This window comes from Ambystoma mexicanum, chromosome 10 (genome assembly GCF_040938575.1).
Source record: "Ambystoma mexicanum isolate Mex_15411 chromosome 10, UKY_AmexF1_1, whole genome shotgun sequence".
Lineage (NCBI taxonomy): Eukaryota > Metazoa > Chordata > Amphibia > Caudata > Ambystomatidae > Ambystoma > Ambystoma mexicanum.
The window spans coordinates 1,126,546,645-1,126,566,792 of NC_090932.1; the positions used below are offsets into that span (position 1 = coordinate 1,126,546,645).

At 45.1% G+C, this 20,148-nt stretch overlaps 1 protein-coding gene across 3 annotated transcripts in view; it reads right to left on the reverse strand.

The window, feature by feature from the left end:
- Positions 1-1,603: 1,603 nt before the first annotated feature.
- Positions 1,604-20,148, reverse strand: part of LOC138492060 (interleukin-1 beta-like) — a 50,676-nt gene continuing 32,131 nt past the window's right edge. For all 3 annotated transcript variants that reach the window (XM_069619011.1, XM_069619013.1, XM_069619012.1), the window contains 3 exons: positions 12,003-12,182; positions 11,395-11,531; positions 1,604-3,182 (listed from right to left, as the gene is read on the reverse strand). In XM_069619011.1, coding sequence (XP_069475112.1) covers positions 2,964-3,182; positions 11,395-11,531; positions 12,003-12,182 — 536 coding nt within the window. In that variant the 3' untranslated portion in view covers positions 1,604-2,963. The remainder of the gene's footprint in view (positions 3,183-11,394; positions 11,532-12,002; positions 12,183-20,148) is intronic.

The window sequence follows — 20,148 nt, forward strand, 5'->3', positions numbered from 1 at the left end:
CCGTTTTCTATATTGAGGACCATCATGTCATCAACAGAGAAAACAGATTCTAGAGTCTATGATGAGACGCCACGCAGCACCGAAAGATACGTTTCTTTTTTAAATGAAACCCTCTAAGCACCTGCGTAGGGAACTACACGGGTGCTAAGAGGTGAGGGGTGGGGCAGGGAAGGAGAAGTGGGTGCTGGCCAGCAGCACTCAGGCTGCTCGGAATGCAGGATTTTATCATAGGATCCAGTCCACATCCCAATTAGCCAGCACTCCTTTCTAGGGTGCTAATTGAAGATTGTCCCAAACGCAGAGAATTCAATACACATAGGTGTGTTTGTTCGGCATCAGTTGGCTTTGGGAGCCAAACGTAGCCACTGGTAGATGTTGGTGTACAGCTAACCAGGCTCTTGTAATCTACAAGCAGGAGCTAAATAACTCTCAGCTCCCTTCAATTTCGAACCCTTCATTGTCAGTCCTCCCATTGCAACTCTAAGGTTTCCTGCCAACAGGACAGTTCATATTGTATTTCATGTACCTTAAGTGAAACTCGTTTAGCCAGAATACTTTGGATCCTGATTCTGTTCAACCTCTTTCTGTGCCTGTGCACGGGCATGATAAGTTTGAAGAATCTGAAATATTGCTTGAATTTGTCAAAGCTGTTTGGTATATTTAGTACAATGGAAGGATCATGCTGTCACTCGATCTTGTGAGCCTGTGTGTTTTGTCTGCTCTCCCCAATGTATTCTTCCTTTTAGGCATTCGTTCCCTGGTGAACCCCTGGTCTCCGTGGTTGTGTGTGTGCTTAAATATTGCCATTGCTGTGAATCTGGGCAAGGGTGTCGGGGCCGGCATGGCCCTCAGTGGCTGTAGGATGTGCATGGGGTTCATGGATAAGGACAAGCATGGTCCATGGGATACCGGTGCTAGCAGGGTACCCCCGGGTATCAGTACCGGCATGAGAACATGGGATTTCCGGGACATACTATGAGTATTAAATGTTCATGGTGTTTGTGGCCATGCCAGAAGTTGTGACCTGGTAGAGTGCAGGATCCGTTTTACGGGAGAAAGATGACATGAAGTTGCTGCTTTCCTACCATTGCATACTGTTGCATTATGGGTGAGGGTGTATTCTAGCAAGCACCAGCTTGTTCTGTCATGGCCGGTTGTTGTGTATATGGTCTTCCTATCGCATGGTTAGCACCGTGTATGTAAGTGGTCAGTGACAGGATTGAGAGGCTTAGCAACTCATATGCTCCTGCTTTTTGCCGCTGCCTATTACCTTTTGAGTGGAATTATAATTTCCATTTGAAATATTTCTCATAGAACTACAGGACAGGCTTTTTTAATGTTTTTTTTTACTTTTGTGTTTCCCCCTATTTTCAGTTTCCATCCTATTCGTCTCTGTTTGAAAGGCTCGCTTAATGAAAGGCTCGCTTAATGAAAGGCTCGCTTAATGAAAGGGCACTACTTCTGACTCCGAGAAATGGAGGATAAAGCTCCTGACAAGCATGTGAATCTATGACAGATTCCTGCTGCAGCTCCAGAGCACAGACCTATGGACGCTGAACACCAACATTCCGAAATGACAAACCAGGAACACTTCACCAACAGCATATGTAAAACATGTCTTTATTAGAAATAAACACAATACTAGTGATACATTTATATTAAGAAAACATTAGACAAGTGTGTGGGTGAGAACACAATGTGTCTTTATACATATTCCTTTTATAAATAGCTTGCTGGAATATTTATATAAAACACAATTTACAGTCCAGAATCATCTTATGTTTGGCTAGCTATGCCATCACAACTATCTGATTAGGCTGTAACCCTGGATAGTTGGGACATCATCACATTGTACAGTTGTGTTATTCCTTGTTGTGTTACTGCACCTCATCCAGGGACCACCCCTGCTGCTCACCTGAGGCCCACGCCCTCCCAAGACCAATTCCTGGTCGAGGCACAATCTGTACTACAGTTCCATACCCAGGAGGGCCATTCCGACCCAGAGGCCCATTACTGCACGAATGTCCACCTGTTCCCCAAGACCCATACCCTCGCAGATGCCCATCCTAGCCCTGATGGCTGACCTTACAAACTTCAAGACCAATTCCCACCCTAAGGCCTATCCTTGCTAGGAGGCCAAACCTCATTCTATGGATCAAACTCACTCTGCGGCCCATTTCCAACCAAGGCCCATCCCACTACCTCAATAACTAAGGACATGTGTAAAATGCTGGTTCATCTTATGCTTTCCAATGAAATTCATTCTCATTACGTTGCTGTTTGGTTAATAACAACAGAAAATGTGTGCTTTTTTAACTTTTCTTTGTTTTGATATTCTAAAGCATAATATACCTTGGAAGTGCACGGGTAGAAGTTGTGTGCTTGTATAAAACATGAATCTGCTCGGTGACTTTTAAAAGCCTACTATGTACAGATGAGTGCACGTTACTCTGTAACAGGGGACAACTCGAGTGGTGATAGTGCGCGGTGTGAATATCCTTTAACATTAACATTGACATGGCATATCACTAATCTTAGAAGCAGGAGCCCAGAAGAGGAATGAGCCGTACAAGATATACTTTTGAAGAGGTCACAAAGTAATACATTTCTGAAAAGACTGTTAATTCAGATCTCGAAAAACAGAAACTTAAAAAAAAATCATTTAAAATCTATTATCTCCAAGACATTCCTGGATTTGGTTAACACCACCCTACGTCCAAGATTGACAGATGTGAAAGGCAAACTGCTCCAAACTCTGATATAATAATTCATAGAACGCCTGCTGTCTATGGTCCGTATGTATGACATGGAGCTCTCGCTCTGTATTGGTGCCATACGTTGAGTTGACCCTACTGATGTCTAATGGATAGACTTGAGTTGTTGTGGATTGAAATGACTCTTGCTGCCATTGCCTCCCCTCTACCTGGTGCATATGTCAACGACTGTGCCTGGAACGCGGCCTCTCACTGCTGGAAGAGCTTGAAGGTCTGAATGGCTCTTTGGTCCTCGTAGTTTCTCACAGTCACAGGCTCGTTTTCATTCTGCGAGGTGCTGATGAACCACCGGGGGCAGGCGGCTGACTCGAAGGTGCAGCTGGGATTGCTGCTGCTGGCCCTGTCCACCTTGAAGAAGAGGAAGCGCAGTAGGTCGGTCTTGATGGGGGTCAACATCGTGTTCACTTCCTGCAGGAAGAGAGAGGGCACCAAATTATATGTGTTTCAAGATGCAGAGTCCAGGAAACTTGGAACAGTGATGACGGGGTGCCACAAGGTCAGAAATCCACATCATGGTTGAGCCATTGCCTATAATGGAATGAGCACATGCAAAGCCTCGGCCTGTGGGTGCAGCGTAACCTGGGGACATGTGAAGCCTAAACCAAGGGATGGATTGGTACAAGGATTACATGATTCCTTTTCCCTGAGGTACACCGAGGTCAAAGCTCGTGAACTATGAGCGTGAGGTGGTGTCTGGTTGGCAGGAGACACCCAACGTTTGACCCCATGCCGTAACGATGGAGGATTTGCAAGGGGCAAGCGAAACCTGTACCTTGAGATGCAGAGGGGAACTCAGAGTACTTGGAGCGTGGGCAATGAGATTTATGGAATGCAATGGGGACTTCTAAAGGCTTTCCCTCAATAAGTGGGTAGAGGATAGAATTATAATAATTATTATGGAATTTATTGAGTGTGAGGGAACTATTTTAAGAGATTGCACTGTTTTTGAAATACACTCTTTCAATCTCCTGGGAGTTCAAAGGGGGATCGTTCGAGCTTTGAAATGGGAGCAGAAAGGTGTCGAGCCTATTCATAAGAAGATATTGAAGAGTTGCTGGCAAAAGAGCCTGCCCTAGCTGAAGGGTAAAGGGGGAGTCTAACAGACCTATCTGAATGGGATGAAATATTAGAACTGAAGAAAGGATTTATTACACTGAGTACCTGAGGAACCAACTTTTCCACAAGTGCTAATACTATGCAATTAGCCGAGACCGCTTTTGGACAACATGGCCTTTATGACAAATTGGAAGCATATTTGACATACACATGTCTGGACTAATCAGTGATTCAGCAATGGGTGTGTCACACACACATTTCTGGAATAGATTAATGACAAAAAGAAACGGAATTGAAGAAAGTGCTACCAATGAAGGCCTTCAAAAGTAATTATCAGAACTTCAAAAGGAGTTAGGAGTCTGGACAGCCTGCACAACAAATACATACATCATAAAATATAACAAATTCTTAATGAACTACACTGTAAAGCTTATCCAAACACACAGGAAGGTTATGCCTCAGCATCAGGGAATCGGATATCCGGGTGTAATAAAGACCAACAACAAGGTAGGTATGTATATTTCAGGGGAACACCTTATAACCCAAAAAGCATGAATACATCAGCAGCATGCGTGGAAATAAGGCATGGCCCATCCACAAGCAGAGGTAGAGGGCAACATCTGTCCAACTGAAATGATTAATAAAGAGAGGGTGCAGGATGACGTGGAAGAAACAACACAATAACGCCCACCATCAAACCTTGAACGGCAACAACTTACAATATGCAGAGGTCAACGACGGTAATCAACAGATCGTATTGTGCACCCACAGGAAAATAGTCGGATGCTGGCACTGATTTCCGTGACACCTTTGCCTTTGGGGTGGAATTCAACAAGCCGATGTGAAAAGTAAGGTTACACCCACATTTTGCAAAAAACACACAATAGGAAACAAACAATATCACAGGCCTGCCGAATCAGTCTGAAATTCAAGAAAGAATCTAAGACGGACATTGCAGAATATAGAAAAATAGATTAGGATTCAGACCTGATTCCGGATCCTGACTCAAGGTGAATAATCAAGCTATAAAAAACCCTATTTGAAAGCTCAGAAATCGTCCTCAGAGGAGTTGCCATAGTAACTTTCTTTACACTTGAGGCAATACCGCGCTGAAGGAAGCTCCAAAACACTCATCAATGTTACACTAAAGTGGTTGTAGATCCAGCTGGAGATCTGAAGACCATTATTTTACTAAGCATGCTGGAAGAAGTGGTGATATTTGGATTTCCACGTTAAGAAGCAGATTTCCTTGTTTGAAAGCAACCAAAGACACAGATCTATTATACTCTACTGAAGGGGGCATTTTTTTAATTCCCATCACCTATTTTACACCACACTGTGAAATGTACCATTTAATTTAAATGTGAACCTTCTAATGGGGTTGGATATAGAATCCATTTATGCATGCATCCACCCACACACAACATTGGAAACCGTTGCTAAGGGCCATCAAGAGAGAAAGATGTGGACACATCCACAGGGAAGTGTTCTATGGTGTGTGTGTGGAAGTGATACTCACAAAACGTTTCTTTGTTGCATAATGCTTTCTATCACCAGAAAGAGGACATTGTGAATGGAGCTACTGTTTCCCCAAATATAGTTACCCCACATGTGGACATGTGGAGGAGTATGAGACGAAATGTATCTATGCAATTGATCATTGCTTTCTAAAATACATACTGACATCATGGAAACGATTCATTGATGATATTATGATCATCTGGGGATCCTTCATTGAGCGAGTCATACTTTGCCCCCCCCCCCCCATTGAAGTTCACCTTTATTTATATCAAGTATTTTTTTGATAAAACCATACAGTAAATCCACTGCCATAAATCCTTAATGCTCTGCATCAGTTCCCAACCAACACATGTGTGGGACTATTTGCCAAATGGACTCAGACTCCATCGTTGCAGGACAAATGCTTTGTATTATGGGGAGAATGCCAAGGAACTGAGTGAAAGGTTGTGCCAAAAAGGCTATCTAAACAGACAAACTAAACAAGCCAAAAGGAAAGCACGTTAACTCAACATGAGGCTGGTTTGTGAGGTAAAACATACATGAGAGGACCGGCTGATACCGACTGATACATTTAAGTGCGTTCATGCACATGTCCTTTTGTATTTAAAAGATCCAACAGCACTGGAACATTTTAGTATCCAATGGAAACAAGTTTGACCCACCCCCCTGTTTACCTTGAAACAAGCTAGACCCTCCCAATTCTCCCTTCTGGTCCTACCCACTTGGCTGGACACGCTTGTGATGCCTTCATCCACACTGATCTTTCATTCTCCTCCCCCCTAATCACCCCACTCTCCTGGTCAGACCATGCTCTCCTCTCATCTGGGTCCTATCGGCCCGTAGACTGCACCTCCCCCAGCCCAGCCAACCTTGTTCACAAACATCCGTCAGATAAAACGAGTGTCAGCTGCTGCCTTGGCATCTGCCTTTTTCCCCCCCTCTATCCACCCTCTACAGACTCTACCTCCGACTCTGCTCTCAGCAACCTCTATCTTGCCATTACTAATACCCTCGACATTCTTGCCCCATTCATGAGGATCTTCCTGAAACATGCCTCCAAGTGTAACACCTGGTTTGACTCTGAACTTGCAGCCGTGAAATGCAAGTGCAGAGCTGCGGAACAGAAGTGGCAGACCTCAGGCTCAGCCTCTGACAAACTGGCCTGTCGCCAGCTCCAAATGCAATACAGACTCTCCATCCGTGCCAAGAAAAGCACCCACTTACAGGCTCACATCTCTGGTGCATCCAGCAACAAGGCTGAACTCTTTAAAATCTGCAGGGAACTAGTCAACCCTGCTGCAGTCTCCTCCTCACCTCTTTCCTCCCAGCCCCTCTGTGATGCATGGTCATACACTTCACTGTAAAAACTCAGGACATCCTGAGCACCCTTGCATCCCTCTCCCCCGCCACCGCTCCCTGCCTCCTATGGCCTCCCATCCTACCACTGCCTATCACTCCTCCTCTCCCATCACACCTAATGAGGTCACCAAAGTTGACTGCTCCATGAAGGTCTCCTTCAAACAGGTCTCCCCCTGCTCCTCCAGAACCATTAAGGACAATATTGTCTCTCTTGCCCCTGCACTTGCAGATTTCTGCAACCACTCTTTTGCTACTGGATATTTCCCCTCCTCCCTCAAGCACTCCCTTGTGTGCCCATCCATAAAAAACCTTCTGCAGATCCGTCTTGTCCAGCCAACTACCACCCCATATCTAGCACTCCCTTCCTTGGGAAACTCTTGGAGAAGCTCGTCTTCCCCCAGCTGACCCAGCACACTGAACTTGTTGGTTGCCTCCACGACCATCAATCTGGATTCCGAGCATCTAGAGGCACAGAAACTACTCTTCTGAACACCCATGAGGAATTGCTTGCATCTCTTGACTCCAACTATCCTGCTGCTCTCATTCTACTTGATCCCTCCTCTGCATTTGACAATGTCAGCCACTCCATCCTCATAAAACTGCTCCAGGATACCCTAGGTATCTCAGTGGGGCACTAGACTGGGTGTCCTCCTACCTCAATGCCCGCCCATTTCAGGTTTACTGGACTACCCCCCCCCCCACCTCCACTTCCACCTGCAGAGTCCCCCAGGGCTCCAACCTGCCTCCCTGGCTCTGTAATACCTATCTTGCCCTGCTTGCACACCTCATTTCCACCATCTCCCCTAAGTTCCAGTGTTATGAAGATGACACACAATTCTTCTTCAAACTTCCCTCTGACCCTCTCCTTACTTCCTCCATCATTCCTGACTTCCTATCTGCCATCCAGTCCTGGCGCACTTCCAATGATCTCCGCCTCAACACCAGCAAGACTGGGATCCTTCCTATTGGGACTCATGCTCCCTCTTTTTACCCTCACTCTGCCCATCTTCTATGGGTTCTCCCCCTTCTCCTTCATTTGAAGCCAGAAAACGTGGAGTCATCTTCGACTTCTCTTTCTTTCCTCACATTCAGGACCTTGACAAGAAGTCCCACTTTCAACTCCACCTCCTCAAAGGAATTCTTCCTTTCCTCACTTTCCCCCCAGAAGCTCAATGTCTCTAGAGCTCTGGTTCTCTCTAGGCTAGACTACTGCAATACGTTCTTCCTTAATCTACCCTCTAATTCTCTATGACCCCTCCAGCTAATCCAAAATAGGGCAACAAGACTTATCCTTGGCCTCAAGCCCAGGGACTGCATCTGCCGGCCCTAAAAACTCTCCACTGTCTTCCGATTGCTGCAAGGATCAAATTCAAATCCCTCTGCATCATCCATAAGGCTGTCTGTGGCCAGGGACCACACTACCTACAACTTGCTCTCACTAAATACTTTCCCTCCAGATCTTTACGTTCTTCCGGAACCAACTCTCTGTGTGTCAAGCGCGTCGCTAAACAGCCAGCTGGTGGACAATCTATTTCCTCAGCAGGCTCCATCCTATGAAACAGCCTCCCACTTCCTCTACGTCTTGAGCCGGATCTCCCCAAATTCCAGAAGCTCCTCAGGACTTTCATTTTCACCTCCTCCTTCCCTTCCTCCCTCCTCTGCTAAACCCCACAATTGCTGAGATTGGTGACCAGGGCCCTTATATGTCCTCTTGGGTCCTGCCCTCCCATGTCCAATCGCCTTCAGCCTCCGCCCGCTTTCAGCACTTGCCTTGGCACCCACTGGCCTATGCCACCACAGGGCTGCACGTACCGATTTATTGGCAGCTGACCACTCACCTAGGCACTTAACAGCTGCTCTCTCCCTAGCACTTCCTTCTTGGTACACCTAGCACTTAGCCCCACACTCCCTCAATCCTTCACCCTCTCTGCACTTGCGCGGTCTGAATGCTCACATTGCCTAGTAGGCCCGCCTCTATCTTTCATTGTTATATTTGCTTATCACTCCCATGTTCCCTCCCTGCTGCCTTGTCGGTGCTTTGAAACACAATTTACTTGATGTATAAGCACCTTACAAATGCACTATAAATTAATAAAATAGAAGAAGTAAGAACTGGAGGGATCAATGAGTGTGGGCGGGCGGGCCTAGAAGAGAGAAAACAATGAAGCTCCACCAATTAGGGGCCATCACCTTCTGGAACTTCCACTGTTTGTTAATTTACAGAGAAGGCTGAAGAAGTAGACGTCCGATTAACGAGTAAATGACAACAGACCAAATTCACAAATTACAAAGGGATCATTGCAATCTACATGTTCATGTGCCCTGGCAAATATATAGGACAGATGACTAGAAACATAGAGATTTAGATTTCTCAACATCAGAGCTGCATGAAGCAAAAAGGGATGAGGCACCACTGGTGCAACAATATATGAAAATTAATTCTACCACAGAAGATCTGAAATGAACAGTGCGTGTTCAGGTCACAGGTGAGCGCGTGCAGGCATGTGAATGCTCTCCACATACTGTGCAGGAAAACCGTCTCTCCATAAAGTCACATGGATGGCTAGAATGTGGAAATAAAAGGATGACAAGACTGAAAGTGAAACTGGCACCTGTTAAGAAATATACAATGGTGTCTGGAGATTAGTGGGAATACAATGGTCCCTGTATGATTGCAAAAATAGAAGGGGCGAGATCACCATGTACAATACAATCCAAAAGGGGAATTCTTGGGTGTCTGATGAACATTGCCAAGACCATAATGGAATCCGACTAGTCTTTGCAGCAGTTTCCCCCAGAATCCACGAAAGATGTAATGGATGAGTACACCCAAAATGGCAGCGGAATGGAGAAAGGGGACGGTGTAGCAAACCTCGTGGTAAGGGTAAAAGAAGACTTGGTGAAAAATAATAAAAAGGTAACATGGATGGGTGGCCAAGACACGCAGAGAAATGCATGTGTGAGTGTGGATAATTCATATGAAAGGCAATGCTAACAGAAAACATGCGCGCAAGAACTAAATATCTCAACTGTCACCCTTTCAAAGTGAACAGTGCCACCACCAGATAGCATTGACCAGGACGTGTGTACGACAGGGAGAGCAATTTAGAAATAGCTCAGATGTGCAGATCAGCAAGTAGGTTCAAAATGCCAGCAGAAGGCCTCATTGAATACCAAGGTGTCCTGACAGAGCGAACGCCTCATAAGAGGGAGATGAGGCCGTGATTTTCAAAGATGGACACTTGCTTTCGTTGGTTGTTCTGAACAAAGCGGATTGCCAAAAGCACACCGTTAGTAATGACAACAAACTACATTTAGAAAAGGGAGGGATGCATAGACCGAAGCAAGGAAACGTGGAAACCATCATCAATGAAAGAGGCACTCCTTAAATAATGCTGGGTATAAGAGGCCGACCATGCAGTTGGCTGTCTTAAAAGGATTTAATGAATTGTTTTTTACCATTATATTTTGAATTATCTTATGCAGTTTAAGAGGGATTTTCCGGGGGAGAGACAATGTGATGCAGAATTTGAAGAGAGATCTACAATGTCCCTCCCAGTGGTCCCAAGAAGAATAGAACATTTGCTACACGCATTATACACTGAACAAGAAAGTAACATTTCCCCCTGAGGAATGTCCAAAATGAGACAAGACTGAAACATGTTGGTGGGCATGGCTTATAGCATGTGGTAAGTGCCCAGACACAAAAACACACTTTTCTCTGTTAATTCATGTTAGTGTAATTGAAGTTTTAAGTATTTGTGGAAGCAATGTTTAAAATGTGGAGGAAAAGAACTTGCAGAGTTAACATTTTGAATAGTGGATCTTATCATGCGCTGGGAGGTTACCTCAGGAGCAACAGACAACACAAGTTTGAAACTCATCGGCACTTAGAGAATACAAGATTAATTAATGAAGTAACATAAGCACAGCCTACTGTGAAATATGTTCTTCCACTTTATAATGCTATAATATGTTTATAGATAAAGAAATAGGCACAGTGCCCTTTGAAATGTGGTTTTGCACAGTTGAAAGTTGAATTAAAAGAAGATTGATTATTTGAGAATGAGATTTATAATCTCAGACTGTAAAATAAAAGGGATAGTTTAACTCCCAGACCCGTGAGTAAGGAGGGGAATAATATGTATAGTATTTTAAGGTAAAGAGTGGGCCTCTAATATGTTGAGTGTGGGCCTCAAGCGTTGGAGTCGGTTTGTGGGGTGGGATATGAGCTAGAGGTGCAGGTGGACAGGGTGCACTTGAAGTGTGACCCTTCACATGCAAAGTAGCCCTGGGAGGTTGGCATACAAGCGGATAGGCCCCATTCCAGTTGGGAGACAGTAGTGCAGTCCTGACTTTAATTTTGAATACTGGGGCTTCTAGTCCTGGATTCATTATAATCCCAGGACTACAAGCCCCAAAATTGCAAATTAAAACCAGGACTAGAGTAGCATATCCTGACTGGAAATAGGCATGTTGGTATGTATGGGTTTGCAGATGATAGTTACTGAGGGGGCCCAAGAGCAGGGGGCAGGGGGCGAATTCTAATCTGGCCCTCGAGGTAAAGATGGGTCTCGAGGCAGCTCAAGTATGAGCTGGTATGATGCAGGGGTTCAGTCACCGGTTTGGGGGGTGCAACTAATGCTTAGATATGTTTAGGATATGTCCACAGGCATCGCCTCACCTCCAAGCGTAGCTCGGGCTGATCACCCACCATCATGCATGACAGGTAGAGCTTCCGTCCCACAATGCCCAGTGTCACTGGCCGTTTCCGGATGTCTGCTGTGGGCGGCGACTTGTAGAAGGCCATGCTCAATTTCACTGAAAAATAGAAAGAGGGATTATTGGTTATTGGCGAGTGTGCTGTGCCAGTACCCACCTCAGCACCCTCCCCCACCCAGTGACCCAGTACTAGCACACACTGCCAGTGTAGGGATGCCACTTAAGCTAAAAAAAATGCAGCGATTGATATAATACAAACAAGACTGCGTCACTGCGCGTGAAGTCTTGTGCAGGAGATCACAGAAAGCGGCATGCCTGAGGCCACACAAAGTGCCAATCGGTGTGATATGCGAGAGACCACAGTGTGTCAGCGAAAGTGATTTGCATGAAATCACCCAGTGCGGTGGTGACGTGCCAGCTGCTACATAGCTTGTCAATGGATGTGATGTCCTTGCCTGCAAGTTCTCAGAGTCACTGTTGTGTGGTAATGCCAATGAGCATTAATAGCAATTAGCCATGTGTTGTTACACCGTCCACTAAACCCTTATAGATCAAGGTGATGCCACTCACCTTGCAGGTCTATATTGGGCCCTTGTAGGTGAAGGGCCACCAGCTGGGCCTGCCCGGAGAACTGCTGCAGCGCCATGCTCTTGTTCGCAGTGTCAGTGATCTGGTACACGCTTTTGGAGAAGTGATGGTACATCAATTCAGCCATACATGTGCTCTCGGCAGTCTGCACTGGGATGTCATCTGGAAAGAAGGAGTAGAGTGGCAGGCACTTAGCTCAGGAAACCCAAAGTGGGCTGACATCCAATGTGGAATTCCGGAACCACAAGGACAGAGGGCACAAAAAGGATCTCTTGCCCGGTACAACATTTTTCAGGGTGCACTAATAGCACCCAATTAGTGTATAATGTGGGGCATTTTTTTTTATGGTGCAATGTTTTATATGTACAATAAAACCTTTCACAAAAATACAAACAAGAAAAGAAAAAAGACATTATGTTCAAACTTCACTATACAGAACATCCAGTGAAACATGCACAAATCTCTTTCAAAAGTCTACATAATTTTAAAATCAATGCAATACTATTTCCCCCATGGAGTCTATGCCATAAACTTTCACCACCCCTTTCATAACTCATATGCAGAACATCCTTAACAAGCAGATAGCGAATATTATTAAAAGTAGGATGATAAATCTGGTACTGAGTGGTTTTTTGGAGCTAATAAATAAATACACTCAACCACCCACTTGGACGGAAGCTTACATTATACCAATCTACAAAAAAGGGGCCCACTTGGATCCCAAGAAAAACGAGCACCCCATTGCGTTCCATGCGACTACTGGGAAAGGTTTTGCTGCAATCCTGTTGGAAGAACTGACTAAATGGGTTTGTAGCCTAAGAATGTGGGGCTATTAGCGGGGGTGGGGATGCAGACAGGAGCACTTCTAAGTACTGAAAGAAGCTCCAGTGCCTGCAGCAGAAAGGAGCTCTACTGAGAGCAGGAGGCCCTGTGGATGTAGGATGAACCCTTCTAGGGGCAGAAAGCAGCCTCTTTAGGTGACGATAATAGCTCCCTGGTGTGCAATAGAAAGGGGTACCCCTTGGTGCAGGAACGAGATTCTCTGGGTGATCTCGTTTGTTGTGCCCCCTTTCTACACGTGGAGCAGCCAAAGAATTCATGGATAGAGCAGTGCCGTGCCAAAGCCGAACCACAGGGCCTGGCTTGGCTCTAAAAACCAAATGCGAGCCGAGCCAGCAAAAGAAGCATACTTTGCTGTCTGCCTCCCAACCCTCAAACATAAAACACATACCTGTCATCCTGCTTCCTCAAACCTCACAACAAAAGTCCAATACCTGGCATCCTCCTCCTTGCCCCCCCCCCCAACACAAACCCACACTTGATTTTCGACCTCCCTGCACCCATAACAGGAACCCTGTACCTTGCATCCCAGTTTTGGAAGAAATGGCACAGTGAAATTAAATGATTTGTCCGGATCACACACTTTCTGTAAGATGGAATTTCACCCCAGTCTATACTTTACACATATAAATGTTTGTTAATATACAGTTTTAAGGAGTTAAAATAATGCTCTCTTTCGTAAAGATGACTGACAAGTGCCTAAAAATATCAACATACAAACCAATCACATCAACAAACATATAAAACCTTATCTTAAGCAAAACAATTGATTATAGCTTCATTTTCACCATCCTGATCAGAACTCTACCCGTACCAGAAGGCAAAGTAATGTCAGCCTAAATAATCCCCTATGTTTTGCACCTGTTCTTTCAAGACACAGACAAACAACAAAAAAAATGTGTGAAAAGGTCAGCTACTTGTAGTCATTGTTTCACACGGGCTATTTTGCATAGCTTCTCGTGGGCTTAACCCCCAGGGAAGCTGGTGTCATTCTTCCAGCAGGCACAGGTGGGAGCAACAGGCAGCGCCTAGATGTCCTGGATGGTGGGAGATTGAGGAGTAAAATGTAAGGGCTGTGTGACAAGTGTAAAGCCTGTGTGGCCTCCCACTGCCCCATTCAATAACTGGCTAGTATTTGGAGACCCCATGGCCACTGCCAATAGCCTGGGGGAGAGAGTCAATTAAATTGCCTTGTCAGGAATCCTGTACACCAAAAGAAAAGGCACCAGGCAAACCTTCTTGCCCACCAAACAGTGTATTACATCATCTCTTCCTGGCGAGAAACCTGTGAAAGAGCAGCAGCACGATAAGGGATACCTTATGTGTGGTGCGCTCATTACAAATAATCAATATTTGTATTATTTTAGGAGCAAACTCTGTAGTTTACAAAGCTAAGCATATGTGGGACTTTTTGTGTAGTGCACATGTAACAGATCCCAATTGTGGCAGCCAAAGGAAATATGACCCATTTAAGAAGAGTGATTTGCCCAGGACTGCATAGATTAGCCAAGTTTGGAAGCCATGTTTCAGACCACACATGCTTCTATTGCATCTTTAGTTTTGCACCAACATGCAATTCCTGGAAAGGGATGAACAAGATACTCTGTACCAGTGGATGATTGCATGCAGTTATTTTCAATGTCTTTAGGCAGAAGTGCACATTACTCTGTGAATGAAATAGAGGATGGGGTGAAGCTTCTTTAGGCTCCAGTTGGGTTCGTCTTCTGCAAAGGCAACCAAGCTGAGACAGGAATTTGGCTCTAACCAGCCTGGAACCAGATCTGGCTCGTCCAACTCCATCATTTTCTTACACTCATTATGCTGCCTTCAACTTTGATGCCTTGTAACAAATAACATGCCATAGTAAAGAAACATGTCCACACTGGCCTCACCAATGTGTGCCAGGACCAGTAGGAACCCTCATTATGCTGCCTTCTCCCTTGGTGCCAAGTAAAGAAATGCTAATCTGGTGTGTTCGGTTTGGATAAATATTCACCTCAATATTTAAGAAAGAAAAGAAAAAGTACCTCCTGGCTGCTGTCCAACCCTCTTCCACTTCCTCCCCACAACAAGAGGCCTGTTTTCCAACTGGCACACATGCATCCACATTCACCATTGATCATGTATACAGCCTTCATTCTTCATTCACTCTCACACATCAGCATTCATACAGCATCATTCATTCTTCGTTCACTCTCCATTCACACATACACATCAGCATTAAGATGGCATTCATTTATTCGTTATTCATTCTCACATTCACGTGCACGCATCAGCATTCCGATGGCATTATTCATTCTTCATTAAGTCACAATTCAAACACACACGTCAGCATTCATACAGCATTAATTCTTCATTCACTCTCACATTCAAGAACCCATCAGCATTCATATAGCATCATTCGTTCTTCAGTCACTGTCAGATTACCTCCACGTGCCTGTTCCTTGTCCCAGTACTTACTTGTAAGATAACCTTACCTCACACCTTGGACGAAGAAGACTATGGGCCTCATTCCGAGATTGGTGGTAGTCATGGCGCTAATTGCGCCATGACTGCCACCAATAACGGGTCCGGCACCGGTCTAGTTCAATGGGGACTTACCGGTGTAGTCCGACCTTTGCAGGACCGGTAAATCCCCATTGAAAATGCCATTCCCCATTCCCATTTGAGCCCCCGTAGGGCTCAATGGGAATGGGGAGGGCGCAAATAACGGGCTTGCGTATGTCAAGTCTGTTATTTGCACCCTGGTCCCTTAACGGGTCCGTCCGTAACGCCTGCTCAGACCAGGCGTTACTGGAGGGACCTGCTAAGGGACCTTGTAGTAGGACGGGAAGGGATTACCGGCACCGGTCTCCTTACCGGTGCCCGGTATCCCTTACTGCCCACCTTATAATGACCCCCTATGACTAAGAGTAATGAAGATTACTGGTAAAATAATCCCAGAATTACCTCTACATCCCCCTTCCTCGTCACAGTACTTACTCGTGAGGTAAGAATACCTCACGAGTAAGTACCGGGATGAGGAATAGTAGGACTCAGAGAAATGAAGATTATCATTAATTAATTCCAGCATTCACACATACGCATCAGCAGTCATATGGCATCATTCATTCTTCATTCACTGTGACATTAACACACACACACATCAACATTCACATGGGATCATTAACTCTTCATTCGTTCTCACATTCACAGAATGTGGGGAATCCTTTGGATCCCTCGCGAAAACCCTGCCTAAAGTCTCCTCCTAGGTGGCCAGGAGAGGGCAGATGCTTCCTGATCACAATCCTCGGGGTGGTGTACTGCGGAAGGATCACCTGGGTGGAGACAAGGCCCAGGGTAGTGGGGAAATTCCCAGGGATGGGACATGGGCCTCATTACGAGTTCGGCCTGTTACCGACGGCTTGCCGCCGAACTCGTAACAATGTTTCTGCCGCCTGAGATCCTGGTGCCACCGGGACATTACAAGTCCCAGCGGCCCGGGATATCAGGCGGCAGAAAGTGTAAGTCCCCAATGGGGACACAGAAGAACCGGTACCATTGCTAACGGTGCCTGTGCTTCCATGACAACTCTGCCTACCGGACCGTTGTGCCTGGCAACGGCCCAGGAAGGCAGAGTTGGAGGTGGCGGTCCGGAAATCGTGTCGGTACAGTGCGATCGGCACCCTTCTTTCCGTGCTGCCACACTTGTAATGAGGCCCATGGTATTTTTCCTCTGAAAGGGATACTCTTACTGCCATTACAGAAGAGGTCATGGCTTGTTGTCATTCTAATGGTTCTCAGCTCACAGCTAAAACTAAGGTACTAAAGCGATTTCATCAAAAGAGCATATCTTTTTTTTTTTTTTATCCGTGAGCGCAAATGTCCCCCTCAGTATCAAGGGTGCACTACAGGGAATGGCAAGAGGGTTGCTTTCTCTCTGTCGTCTGTCTCTAATAAGGTTAACCACCCCCCCCTATCCCTCATCTTAAAATATTAAGGGAATTAAAATCACCCTTAAAAGTGTAAAAGAAGTGGAAAAACCTAATTTCTTTAAAATGAACTACGTGTTCCAGAATCCCACATAGACTGTGACAAAGAAGACGGTTGAAGAGGCATGCAGAAGTAAAGGACAGCCAAGTAGGCCTAACAGCCTTTGCAAGGGGCAGACAATTAACACTAAGGGCCTACCCTGTAGTCAATTGCCCCACCTGAGAGGCAAAAAAGGCTGCAGCAGAAAGCATCAGTATGAACCAGCTGGAGCAGGAGGGTTGGCAGTAGTATCGGAAGGAGAAGAGCACGAAGCTGGCAGTTCATGATGTAGTGTTACCATTTAAGAGATGCCGGGACGAGAGAAGCACAGACTTTACCTGCAGGTTCTATGTTGGTTCTGTGTTCACAAACCCAGTCTGGCTGTGGCTACACTGAGAGAGACTTGGAGAAGTTAATGGTTTTCCAAGGTGCGCCTAATAGCTGTGACTGCAGATCTGAGGTTGTGCAGCTACCCAAGGCCTGTGTGCAGAAGCAAGTCGAGGGGAGTAGGAGAGAAGGAGAAGCTCCCTGGTGGAGGTCGGATCGAGGACAACCATGCTGCAGAAGTAGTAGTAGCAGAAAGGAAATGCAGGGAAGTTGAAGCCACCCGCAACCGCAGTGTTTTGGAGCCGGTGAGTGAAGTGCTGTACTCCAATTCACTAATAACTCCTTGCTGGTAACTGTAACCAGCTCCATTTGAACTTGCGTAGAAGTTGTTGCTGTGGGAGGTCTGGACAACAAAGAAAATCTATCATGCACGCATTTAACACAAGTCAAAGTGCTCACATATAAAAAAAGCCTTGTATTTTCCATTGTTGTACTCATTAACGTTAGCAGAGTGGTGGCGTGTCTCCAATTGAGAGAGAGAACGCTGCTTGTAATCACTCGAAAGGTAGCAGCTGCCTTTCCCGATTTGTTATAAGAACACTTACTTCAAAGAAAGGTCACGTATGAATAATTGTGATTCCCGATCCATGCCAAAGCAGCATTCTGTATGAATGAAAGGGTACGCAAGTCTTTACAGTTCTTTGAAGTTGAAATTCTCCATCAAATTAGCATGCACCTAATTTTGATTCTCTTGTGAAACCTGTATCTTGTAACTTCCAGAACAAGCACTTTTAATTGTAGACTTTGCTGAAGTAACGGGAAGAGAAAGTATTAACCAATCCAATAGAAAAACCCTTTCTAACGTGAAACCAGCCCTATTATGATCTAACCACCTATATTTTGAAGTGTCAAAGTTGTTGCAAATCCAGTGTCCTCTGATTCAAGGGTGGCAAGGTTATCCAAGGTTGTAAGAGTGGCAAGACAGCTCAGGAGTACCTGCTGGAGCCAGGAAGGTGTACATAAAGCTGCGTAAGGGAGCGGGTGCTTGTTAAAAGAACTGACCAATAATTTGTAAAGCTGCGGCTGTTGAAGCTGAGAAAGAGAAGCAGTCTAGAATCCAGGCAGATTCTAGTGGTAGCTATAAAACAGATCGATGAGGTAAAGAGGCTGCCCCTTCCTTATGGCATAGGAAGGAAGAGTGCCTTGCCTACCTGTGGAGGTCGAAAAGTCTTGTCTTTACATTGCCTAATAAATACTCAAAGTACCAAGTTGTAGCAGAGCTAACAGAACTTTGGTTGTCTATAATATTGTCAGAGAACATTATATTGAATGTGGTTGAAGCAGTAGTATGCTGTGAAGCGAGGGAGCCTGCTTTCACAGTACCTTTAGCAGAAGGGAGTTGACAAGAGGCAAGCAACCCCATTAGAAGAAGCATCCTGACAAATTATACCAAAGACGATGCAGAAGTTACAAAAGAAAAGATGGACAGTTGTTGAAGCAGAAGTGATACTTTTCTTTTTGAACATTGTCAACTCTATCCTGGAGAAGAGGTTATCCAGGATTACCATTGGTGCTATTTTCTTTGTGGAATTTGAAAAGGGAACGTTTCAACAAACTGAGAAAGACCTGTTACCAGTGAATTTGTGTCCGGATGGACTTCTGTTTCTTTTGGAACCTTCAAGAACTGGTTCAAGACTTTACTTTTCTTTAGGAGAGATTGACTTTGGACATTCCTGGGAAAGGGTTCTACCCAGGACAAGTGGAAGTTATCCAAGTCACTGGTTATTTGGTAATTAGTTATTCGTGTTGTTTATGATTTACTTTGAATATTTTGTTGTTTAGTGTGAGGGCCGGTTTTGTGTATGCTAGGAGATTTTCCCTTAGAACCTAGACTAGTTAGGGAAATCCCTGGTAGCGTAGGCTTAGTTAGGTTTTCTTTGCATGTTCTTTCATTGAAAAAATGTCAAATACTGAGAAACAGGGTCGGATTGGCCCCTCGGCCTTTCGGCCTGTGGCCGGGGCGAAATCGTCCCTGGGGACTGGGGGTCGGTTTCTGGCCACGCCTGGGCCGGTTTGGAAGAAATAAAATGAAAAAATATATACATTTTCTTTTGAAACATTTTTATTTTTTCAAAAAGCCTTCCATCCTTCTTCGGTTGATAAATGAGTACCAACACAGGTTGGGTGATATTGTATGCATATTTGTTCTATAAAAAAGAGCTTAAGCGTAAGTGCTATACAATAACACATTATCATTTGGCCTTGGAAGTCTGCTTGGATTCGCAGTAATTTAGTGTGCTTAGGAACAATGCTATTTGATGTCACTTCCTGTTTTGTCAAGGGGTGAAAGGTTGGGTTTCATCACTTCCCGGGATGTCACTTTGGGGTGAGGTCAGATGACACCACTTTTGATGATATCATCAGAGGTCAAGGGTCATGAGGTGAGGGGTGGGCTACTTTTCTGAGGCGAGGGGTGGGCCACTTTCTTTTGGGTGACCGGGCCGATTTCTTGTCCCAGTCTGACCCTGCTGAGAAAACTACAAGCAGTTGTCCGACTTGCATTACTGACCCCTCACATCATACAGCATAATTAATTCTCAGATTCACACACAAGCAGTCATACAACATTCATTCTACATTCACTCTCACGTTCTCACACACATCAGCATTCATACAGCATAATCCACTCCTCATTCACTCTCACGTACCTCACAAGTAAGAAATGGGTTGAGGAAGAGTAAGACTAGGAGTATTGAAGATTACTGGTAAGTGAACTGAGCATTCACACACAAACATCAACATTCATACAGCATCATCATTCATTTTACATTCAATCTCACATTCACACACACACGCACCAGCATTCATATGGCACCATTCATTCTCAGATTCACACACACACATGCATCAGCACTGCTACGGGATCATTCATTTTTCATTCACTCTTCAT